General features: G+C 56.1%; 1 protein-coding gene across 6 annotated transcripts in view; it reads right to left on the bottom strand.

Moving 5' to 3' along the window:
- Window positions 1-654: 654 nt before the first annotated feature.
- Window positions 655-10,099, bottom strand: part of C17H11orf24 (chromosome 17 C11orf24 homolog) — a 9,784-nt gene continuing 339 nt past the window's right edge. The window contains exons 2-5 of one of the 6 annotated variants that reach the window (XM_046644829.1): window positions 6,965-7,044; window positions 6,643-6,843; window positions 2,839-3,015; window positions 655-2,088 (exon numbers count right to left, since the gene is read on the bottom strand). In XM_046644829.1, the coding sequence (XP_046500785.1) occupies window positions 956-2,088; window positions 2,839-2,920 (1,215 nt within the window). In that variant the 5' untranslated portion in view covers window positions 2,921-3,015; window positions 6,643-6,843; window positions 6,965-7,044 and the 3' untranslated portion in view covers window positions 655-955. Of the gene's footprint in view, window positions 2,089-2,838; window positions 3,016-3,612; window positions 3,867-3,906; window positions 4,055-6,642; window positions 6,844-6,964; window positions 7,058-10,099 lie in introns of those variants that run through there. The other 5 variants (XM_046644832.1, XM_046644831.1, XM_046644828.1 and 2 more) reach the window with 5 other exon arrangements.

The raw sequence follows: 10,099 nt of genomic DNA, 5'->3' as shown, positions 1-10,099 counted from the left end.
ATCTCCTGAGGTCGAGGGAGCCTAAATGAGTCACATGCATTAAGTATAGGACAACAGTTGGCACATGACAAGCGCAGTGTTGGCTCTGAGGGCTGTTTGGGACATGGGGCCTGGAACCCAGGGCAACCGTCCTGCTAGGGAGAGAGGGCGGTGGGCTCGCTCGGGCCTGGGGCTCCCTGGGGCTCCAGGGTGACCTGGGGCAAGGTGCTAGCAATGACCATCCCGCTGCGTGACCCTGTTGGGTTTCCGTGAGGCGAGTGCACAGCCTGAGATGTGCAGGGTCACGGAGAGCTCAGTCTGAGCAGGTCCAGGCTGACCCGGCTATACCGTGTGCTCACGTGTGGTTTATGTTGGATCCAGCTCCTTCATGCCCAAATCGGGCTCACCACCTAACAGTCCAGAAAAAGGTGGGTCAGAGGAGGGGCTCCGTGTCCACGTGGGCCAGAGACCCCCAGGCTGGAGCTCTCCCGCCAAGGGCACAGCAGGGCTGGGCATAAGAGCAAAGCCCGGGAAAGCAGCCCAGACCCCGCGGACCCCCAGGGCCTTGCGTTGGATTAACATTCACAAAGACAAACTCCATCACATGCATCTCGAAATTTCTCCCCAGCACGATGGTGGGCAGGACAAGGCCGACACAAATGGGGAGACACGGCCTGAAGGGGGAAAGCGGTCATTGCTTTAATTCTGGTCGGGATCCACACCGGCCGCCCGCCCCGAGGCGGAATCGTCACCTGCCCCGGCAATGCGCTCGTTTACAAAAATAATTATGAAAAAAGCAGCGACTCTTTAGTGATCATGGAATTAAAAGGACAGCAATGAAACATGTTTAAGCATCTGGCCTATCTCCTAAATTGCACCAAAGAATTCGGAAGCACTTGGTTTGGTCTCAGGGGCAGAATGGGAGGAGGGACGGGCCAGCCGTCCAGGGCCCGCCAGAGCCCGCGGGCCGCCCCTCCTACATTTCTGAGTCTGCGTACATGCCGTTGATGAGATAGTCCACCTGCGTGTAGTCCTTTTTCTTGTAGCTTTCGTAGGCTTGCAGGGCGAACAGAACCAAGACAGTGATGAACAGGGTCACCCCAAACAGCAGCACGGCCAACAGCAGACTTTTGTTCACTGAGGATGGGGTGAGGGGCTTGGTGGAGACCACCAAGTACTGGCCTTGGGTGCTGAGCTGGCAGGAGTCCGTGGCCGGCATCCTCGAGTCCCCTGAGCTCCCGGGCGTTGGCCCGGCAGATGCAGTACCAGGGGTGGATTCAGGCTCGACCTGCTCCGGTGTCTGGGGTGTGCCTGGCCCTGTGGGCCCCCGGGCAGACGGAGCAGCACCTGGCTGTGTCATGGAAGACGTGGCCTCCACCTCAGGAGTGGGGCTCCTGTGAGGTACAGGTGCTGGCACTGTGCTGGCAGCTGGCTCCTCGGCTTGTGGCTTGGTGGTGGCTGTCACCGCTGTCACGGATGGAGGAGCCATGGAGGTGGGCGTGGGCTCTGCGGTGGCATTGGAGAGGGTGGGTGTGGGCCTGCTTGTTGTGTCAGCCACAGGCCCGGTTGTCGACGCCGGGATGCTGGGGCCTTGTGTGGACACGTTAGGGGCGTGGGGACTCAAGGAGGACACAGGGATGGCTGTGGAAGGGCCAGACGTGGGCTCAGGACTGTGCGTGCCCTGCGGGCTGAGCATCCCTGCCGTGGTCACAGCAGCAGTCTGCGTGCCCATGGCCTGTGTTGTCAGAGTGGCTGCTCCTGGCGCCGTGCCGCTGAGGGATGCCTGAGCATGCGGGGTGCTCAGAGCAGCAGGGGCGGACGGGGTGGGCCCCGCAGACACAGCACTGGGCGGGCTGGGCACCCCGGAGGCTGCCCGGTCAGGGGTACCTTCTGCAGTCACCGGAGTGCCCACACCTGTCCTATGTGTTGTTGCTGCTGTGACTGCAGGAGAGGTGGGGTCAACCACCAAAGTCCCTTTGGTCAACGTGACAGGAGAAGGTGTCACCACAGTCATTCCTTCAGAAGTTTTATTAAAGACTCTCGAAATTGTTTCCTGAAACGTACTGTTCCCGACTGAATTTTCCAACGTCCTGTTGAGGTCTACGGACCCTTGAAGTCAGAAGGAGAGAAAGACACAATCACTTTCAGTCCTGTGCAGGTGGGTCACTCGGCCATCGTCTGAATTCCCAGCCCGCCTCTCCTCTCGGCCCAGGGCGAAGGGAGGAGGGGACGTGCAAACACGTTTCCCTCTCAGCTTCTCACCGCACACGCCTGCCACTGCTCCTGGCACCTTGATTTTAAAACTCTGAAGCCCAAGCCCATCGAAGGCTTCAGAGCTTTACTCTTTGATTCAATTCTCCTAACATCAGAGTGAAAAATCTCACATCGCGGGTGTGATTCACCATTAAAAAAACCCCATCAAACACACACCCGGGTTGACAAAGCAGACAAATCGTCCCCCACATAGTGACACCACCACAAAAAGACTTCCTGGCTTTCTGAAAGGATGCGCAGGAGGAACTCCTGAGACGAACAGCGCCTGGCACAGAGTAGCAGTGCAATTAAACATCTGATGGATGAATGGACGCACTCCCCAGTGAAGACAGGGTTCACAGAAGAAAGGAAATTCTGCAGGGCCAGCCCAGTGAGCCTCTCAGGGCTCAGATGCCCGGTCCTGTTGGTGGCTCTGACCCACGCTGGCCCTGGAGAAGCTTGGCCTGACCACCCCTCCCAGCCCAGCACCCGGGGAGCTCCAGGGCTCCTGAATCACCGGCCTGGCTCACAGACACCCCTCAGGCTCAGGGTGCTTTGGGGCCACTGTGGGCCTGCCCAGTAATCACGCAGCTTTCCCTCACTTACGTGTCTCCTGAGATGTCGTTTGGCTTTCAGATAAGGACCAGGAGGAAATCCAAACAAGCACAAGGGCTGTCCACGTCCACATCTTGCGGGTGAGCCGGGAGCCAGGCTGGGCGGTCCCTGAGGCTCCCAGCTAGCCGCTCCTCAGCCTCACAATTCCCTGCTGCTCGGCCAACGGATCTGTGCTCAAGAAAGAAGGTGCCTGGTCAGTAACGTACAGCCCTTCCTGGGGCCTGGGCCCTGGGCCCAGCCCTGTGCCTGCTTTGAGGGCTGCCAGGGTCCTGGGTGCAAACAGAGGCCTGGCGTCCAGGGAGAGCGCACCGTGTCTCGGCTGTGGCGGCTCAGCCATCAGCCCAGTGCCTGCAGCGGATGAGTTTAAAGCACTTCTTGCCCCAGTTCCACTATACGCCTCAACCTCCAGACGCGTTCACTGCCCCACCCTAGAGTTCAGAGTCTGAAAGAGCAGGAGAGAAGGGCCAAGGCCTTCCCAACACCAAGATCAGCCAAGTTTTCCTCCTGGACATTTCCCATGGTCTGCAGGATGCAAATCAGGCCTTATGCACTACTGTGCACCCTGTCACGGCTGATGACAACTTTCACAAGGGAGATGCCACTTAGCCAGCCAGTCATCGTCCATCCATCCATCACCCATCTATCTATCCACCCACCCCATCCGTCTATCCATCATCCATCCACCCATCCATCATCCACCTACCCACCCACCCTCCCATTCATCCAGTGTTTCCTGAGTGTCTGCTCACGTGCCAGGCAGCGCACCTAGGAGAAAAAGACGAAAGCCACACAAGTCCCTCCTCCAGGAGTTGGCCATCCAGCGGGAGACACAGAAAAGAGGTCACTGCAAGCGGGCGCAAGCGTGGAGCAGAGGCGTGACTCAGTGCTGGGAAGCAGGGAAGAGATGGCACCCTGGCAGGCTTTGAAGGGTAACTGGAGGCCAGTCCTCTGTGTGGAGACCCCAAGGGTGGGGGGTGGAGGACAGGGTGCTGTAGAGGCCCAGAGGAGGCACTGAATTCAACCAGTGGGTGGGTGGGTGGGGGTGCCAGCGAAGGTTACCTGGGAAAGCGAGACCTGGGCCACGATCTGAACGATGGCTGGGATCTGCCTGGTGGAGAAGGGCTGAGGGAGGCGAGTGGGACAGAGCAGCAGATGCCAAGAGCAGGGCCGGAGGCCAAGGGACAGTACGGTGAGACCTGGAATTAGACTAGAGACAGGCGGGCCACCACAGGGCAGTTTGGATTGAGGGGGGCGGGGATGGGAGCCCCTGCAGGCCTGATGCAGGGGTGTGACAAGTGCAGGGAGATGCTCCAGCGGGAGGGGTAGGCGAGGGGGCGGGCATGAGAGGAGCCCAGCAACGAGGCAGGAGGGGACAAGGCTGGAGGAGGCTGAGGGACTCCATGAAGGGGTGCTCCTGTGAGAGACAGAGGGTGGGCTGAGAGGACCTGATTGCAGAAGCTGAGGTGTCTGCAGGGGCAACAGTGTGACTACAGAAACTTCCAGAGATGCCACCACGGCTGAGCCTCGGCAGGATGTGGACTGGGTTCAGCCAGAGCCAGTTTCCCGAGTGCACAGGGGTCTCCCCACACTCACCCCTGGTCCCTCCTGCAGGCCGGCAGGCGGGGGTCTCTTGCCACAGGAGTGCGATGGGGAGCTGAGGGGCCAGGTGGTCTCACACGTCCCATCGCGTCATGCCCAGCTGGTCCTGGGTGCTCCCTGATCCTGTCCTCGGCCCCGTCCAAGCCCCTGAATCCCATGAGGCTGCCTCGAGGCCCAGGCCCTCTCCGGACAATACCCCGGCCACATGCAGTCATGGTGAGCCCCCTAACTAAACACTCAACTGGGGTACAGGGCAGGCAGAGCACAGGCCCGCTGGGAGCCTGAGGGCAGGCGACGAGAACGGGGCTCCTGAGGGGGCCTCCAAAATCAGTCCTGCCTGAAGACACCCCGGGCCTTCAGCCCTTCCCCTGGCCCGCACAGGGAAGTTCCTATGTTCCACAGAACGTCACGGAGGGGAGCCCTCAAGTCACCCTGGATGAAGACGTCCTGAACAACGCCTCCGGGCCCGGACGCTGATTGCTGCTTCCGTGACCCTCGAGCCAGGCTGCCCCTGGTGACCCGGGCAGGCTCGCTGTCCTCCATCAGCCCTAACAGTCACCTCCATCCTGGCCCTGATCCCCCTCCCACCCCACAGCTGCCAGAAAGATCCTTATGCCCACAAAGCTGGCCGCCTCCACTGCTTAAACCCCTTACTATCCCAGGGTAACCCCGAAACTCCCTAACACAGCCGAGGCAGCCTTCAACATCTCGCCCCCGCCAGGCTCTCCCCGAGGCTCCCACCCGTCCCGGGCACGTGAAATACCTGCAGTGCCCAGCCCGGCGCCTGGCTTAGTCACAGCCGACCCCACGAAGCACTTCCAGCCCTGCTGGGAGCTACAGAGAAACAGCCCCCGTGCAGCATAAAGGGATGTCCAGAGGGAGGTCACCTGGTGCCTTTCTATCTCCTGTCAGTGGCCCATGACTGGAAAAACCCCTTTGAGCACAAACGCTTCTGGAAGGCTGGCACATATTCCCTGATGCTTCCGATCCCTTTCCAAGAGTCACCAGCTTTAGTCTAGCTTCAGGCCGCACTTGCCCTCCAAAATGGTCCTGGTGTCTTACAGGTTTAGAAACTTTACTCAGCCCTCCAAAGCATAGCTTTGCATCTGTTTTCTAGAATGCAAAAGGCATTCTTTGTTCTCGCAGAAACAAGTGGGGGTGGGGTGGGGTGAGAAGAAACAGACCAGTATCAAGAGAGGGAAGAACTGAGACTGCAAGTTGTGAGGCACAGAGAACTCCCACTGGCCGGCAGCTGAAGCGATGCAGCTGGGCTCTCGGTGGAGACTGGGATTTCAGCGGCTCTCTTTGGCCAGTCACCTCTATGCCACCACCACTGAGCCCAACGTGCTCCTCGTGTCTGAGCCTGGATCTGGGGTCTGCTGGGGTGGGAGGTTGTGACGGGGGCTTCCTGAACGCCCCCCAGTCCTTAGGGCTTCTGCCACCCCCTCACTAGGGCAGGGTTGGCAAGCTTTTTCTGTAAAGAGCTAGACAGCAAATACTTTAGACTTTGTGGGCCACACGCTCCCTGTGTCAGTTACTCAGGGCTGCTGCTGTAGCGCACAAGCATCTGGGGACCACATGGAAATGATGGGTGTGGCTCTGTCCCAATAAAACTTTATTGACAAAAACAGGCAGCCGGCAGGACTTGGGCTACGGGCTGCAGTTTGCCAAGCCCTGCTCTAGCCCTTTAATGAACTTCAGAGCTGTTGGAGGCAGGGAGGAACTGATCCAACGTGCTGAATGGATTTCCTCCTTCCCTTCCAGTTCCTCCCCCTGGAACAGACAGGGCCCATTTCGTTCCTGGTTTAAGGACAGCCTCCTCCACCCCCTGCATCAGTGGGATGCAGGCCCTCCGCCTGTGCAGCCAGAGGGGCTCCCACATGTACTTCGGAGTTACGACACAAGGCCAAGAGAGAACCTCTGGTGGTGACTGGCACTTGTCATGGAAACAGAAGAGGACCACATGGTCCCCACCCCCTCCAGTCAGGGGATGATCCTCCTGGACTGCCTCCGGAGGCACCACCTCTGACGGTCAAGTGTCATAGACTGGGCCCCTCCTGGTTATGGAAGGCTTGGCCCTCGGGGCTTGCTGTCTTTCCCTTTTCCATGACCCTCCCTGACCCTGCAAAGCCCCCTCTCGGGGCTCCCTGTCCCATTATCAAGCAGGTGCCCCACCCGCAGGGCCTCCAGGCTCACCAGAGGCAGCTGCTCAGGGCATGCCCCCAGGCTGGGCCATCTTCCTCCTTGGAGAGCGGCGGGCTGGGAACCGTGTCCTCGCCGGGGGAGGTCTGGCTTTGCAGGAGGTGACAGCAGTTTCGTGGAGGACTCCCAGGCCATGGCATGCTCTGTGGCACAGGTGGGACACAGGCAGATGCTCCACTCTGGTAACAGACGCATCTAGGGTTTGAAAGAGTAAACACTCCTTAGGCAGAGCATGGGGAGAACCCTCCAGGGAGGAGGGAGACACCAAGACAGCAGCATTCAATAGATCGTTATACTGGGAAATGACAATATGTACCGAAACTTGTCATGTGGCGCTCTTCTGCTGCTGGAGTTTCTTCTAAGGAAGTAATTGGACGGATGTCCAAAGATAGAGATCTACAAAGATGTCCATCACGGCGTTATTTATAATACTGAAAAATTGGAATGCTTCCATAAACTATGGTCCCATCCATATATAAAACACTATGGCAACTGCTAAAAAATACACAAATTTCTATTTATTGACACGGGAAGATGCCCAGCATATATCATTAAGTGCAAAAAGCAGGTCATACACCAGTACACACGCCATGATCCAATTTTTGTTTAAATAGACGTGCGTCTAGAAAGATTTGTACCAGAATGTTAATAATGGTTATCCCTGAGGGATAGGAGTTACTGGTGAGTTCCATTTGCTACTTTATATCTTTGTTTCTTTTTTACAAGCATGTACCACTTTTGTAAAACATTTCTGAACGACTCCGATGAAAGAAAATGATGTCTGATTTTCTTCAAGTACTTTGACCTACCAGGCAGGCAGGCCCCGAGGAATCTCACTTGAGACAGTTTCACACGTAGATTTTAATAACTGAGAGAAATTTCACGATCTACATATCAGGAAACGCATTTTTCTACAGTCAAGCAAACCTTTAGAGGAATCCAGGAGTGCAATTGTAATGCAAAGATGTTACCAGCACAAATGATTCTCTCACTGCCGAATTCTTAATCCAAACTCAGGAGAGTAAAGAAACAGCTCATCACCTCCTACAGGGGCAGATGCCAGCAGGTGGGGATGCCTGAGGACCACCCTGGGCCCACTCCCTAACACAATGCCCACAGGCGCGCACACACACACACACACACGTGCGCACTGCCACACACACACACATGCAGTCACACACACACATGTGTGCAATCACACTCACAGTTACAAACACAAAGGCAAGAGCACACAGGGAGCAGCTCCTTAAGTGTGTCAGGAAACCCTACAAGTGTTTCAGGAAACTTCTGCTGGATACCATCCCTGTTTCTGTGGTGATCGCTCCCACAGAAACAGGCAGTGGCCGCCGTGTGGAGTCCAGAACAGGCCCTCGCTGTGCAGTGAATTCATCTCTCTGGTATGGTCCTACCTCTGCTTTCCAACAGCACACTCTTTTTTTTTTTTTAAGATTGGCACCTGAGCTTACATCTGTTGCCAATCTTTTTTTTCTCTTCTCCCCAAGGCCCCCCAGTACATAGTTGTGTATTCCAGTTGTGAGTGCCTCTGGTTGTGCTATGTGGGATGCCGTCTCAGCATGGCCCGATGAGCGGTGCCATGTCCACGCCTGGGATCTGAACCAGCGAAACCCTGGGCTGCCGAAGCAGAGTGCGTGAACTTAACCACATGGCCACGGGGCCAGCCCATCCAACAGCATATTCTAAATGTCAAGATTCACGTGTGGGGACCCACACTAATCTTTGTAAGTTGACGCACAACGGACAAATCATTAACAAGATTTAAAATAATAGTTTCCCCTGCAAAGGCTTCAGGGAGCCTTAAATGAGGGTCTGGCCAGTTATTCCCACTATTATCTGGAGCAGGAGACTGGGTGGATCAAGGCCTCAGACCATAATAGATGGAAAGGAAAGAGACCCCTGGGGCAGGAGGGGAACAAGGAAGAAAGAACCATTAGTATTAAGGGCGACATCAGCGCAGATGGACGCAGGAGGTTAGGCTGCGCTGGGAGGTCCCCCTGCCAATGGTCAGCTCCCCAAGAGTTCTGCAGGGACAGGGCAGCACCCCCTTGAGCCACGCAACACCCCATTAGGAAGGCACCCCCAGACTGCGGCCCTGGGCGCCAACTTCCTTCTCCTTTTCTGTTCCGGGACCTTGTGACGCCTCCGGACACCTCCTGTCTTCTTGTGTTCCCCACCTTGGCTTGGTTCTTAACTCTTTGATGAACCTGTTTGTTACACGCAGGGTGCTGTGAGCAAGTTACATGAAATCAGACTCCAAGTCGCCCAGTTCCTTTTTCTGGCTTAGACAGATTCCTCAGATCCAACACAAGTAATCCTCAGGCTTGGCAGGGGACTCCCAGGGTCACTCCCACATTCCAGCAGGCTAGTAATAATTTCTCTGCAGCAGTGTGGCCCAGGCCCCTACTCCAAGCTGGAGAAGCTATACGTACCGAGGAGTAAGAACGGCGGAAGCAGAAACAGGGCAAACCACAGACAGCTTATCTTAACACTTCACCTGGCTGAACTTTGGTATCAGAACACACGGAACACAAGTTTGTGGTCTTGTATATATAGATATCGTCCTGTGGTCCAAGGGATGGGTCCCCGAGACAGACGGGAACTAGGACCACTGGGTGTCATCTTAATTACACTGTTTGCTTCTAGGAAGTTTTGGTATCAAAGCTAAATGCTGATCAAGGGCGTAGTTTTTGCTGGCAATGTGGGTAAATTTCCTTTGTCCTATTAGGCAAGTCCAGCATATAAGCAGAAATTTTCTATTTTAAATACTTTCCTCATCATTTTTATTGAAACTTTAGAGACGCTTCCTTGGTGGGGGGGATAACTGCATGTTGTTGTACGCAGATTTCTAAGCACGATGTTTACGTCTTATGGCAAACCAGGGGGATGGGGATTCCTCTTATCAGCCTAATAATCAATGGCACACACTAAGCAGCCATCCAGACTCACATGGAGGAGGCAGGCAGGTAGATGGAAATGCACAAGCTCCTCCTAGGAAGACAGGGCCTGGGTCAGCTAAAGGGCCAACTCTTTCTTTGAGGGCAATGCTTCCTAGGGCCCAGTCTGGTCCTGGCCTCCTGGGAGATTTTTCAGTTCCCCACCCATTCGGGAGTGTCCCAACTTTCCCATCCCCCGCTCCCAAACTGGGAACTGGCTGGGCCTCTTCTTCTCTGGTTTGGGATCCCCTTCAGCCTTCCTCCTGCCTCTCCAGTCCCCACCCATGCTCCTTCTGAGTCGAGTCTCAGCGCCCAACTGACTCCTTCCATTCCTTTCTCGCCTTCTGTTCCTCACCTCCAGTCCTCATCCTCTTGCACTCTGTGCCTCCATTCACCTCCTCTGCCTCTCATCCCCATTCACCCTCCTCTGCCTCTCCTGTCCACATGCACCCGCCTCTGCCTCTCCTGCCCCCATTCACCTCCTCTGTCCCTCCTGCCCA

Source organism: Equus quagga, chromosome 17 (genome assembly GCF_021613505.1).
Source record: "Equus quagga isolate Etosha38 chromosome 17, UCLA_HA_Equagga_1.0, whole genome shotgun sequence".
Lineage (NCBI taxonomy): Eukaryota > Metazoa > Chordata > Mammalia > Perissodactyla > Equidae > Equus > Equus quagga.
Note: the sequence above shows the minus strand (reverse complement) of the source record. Positions and strands in the feature narration are given on the sequence as shown.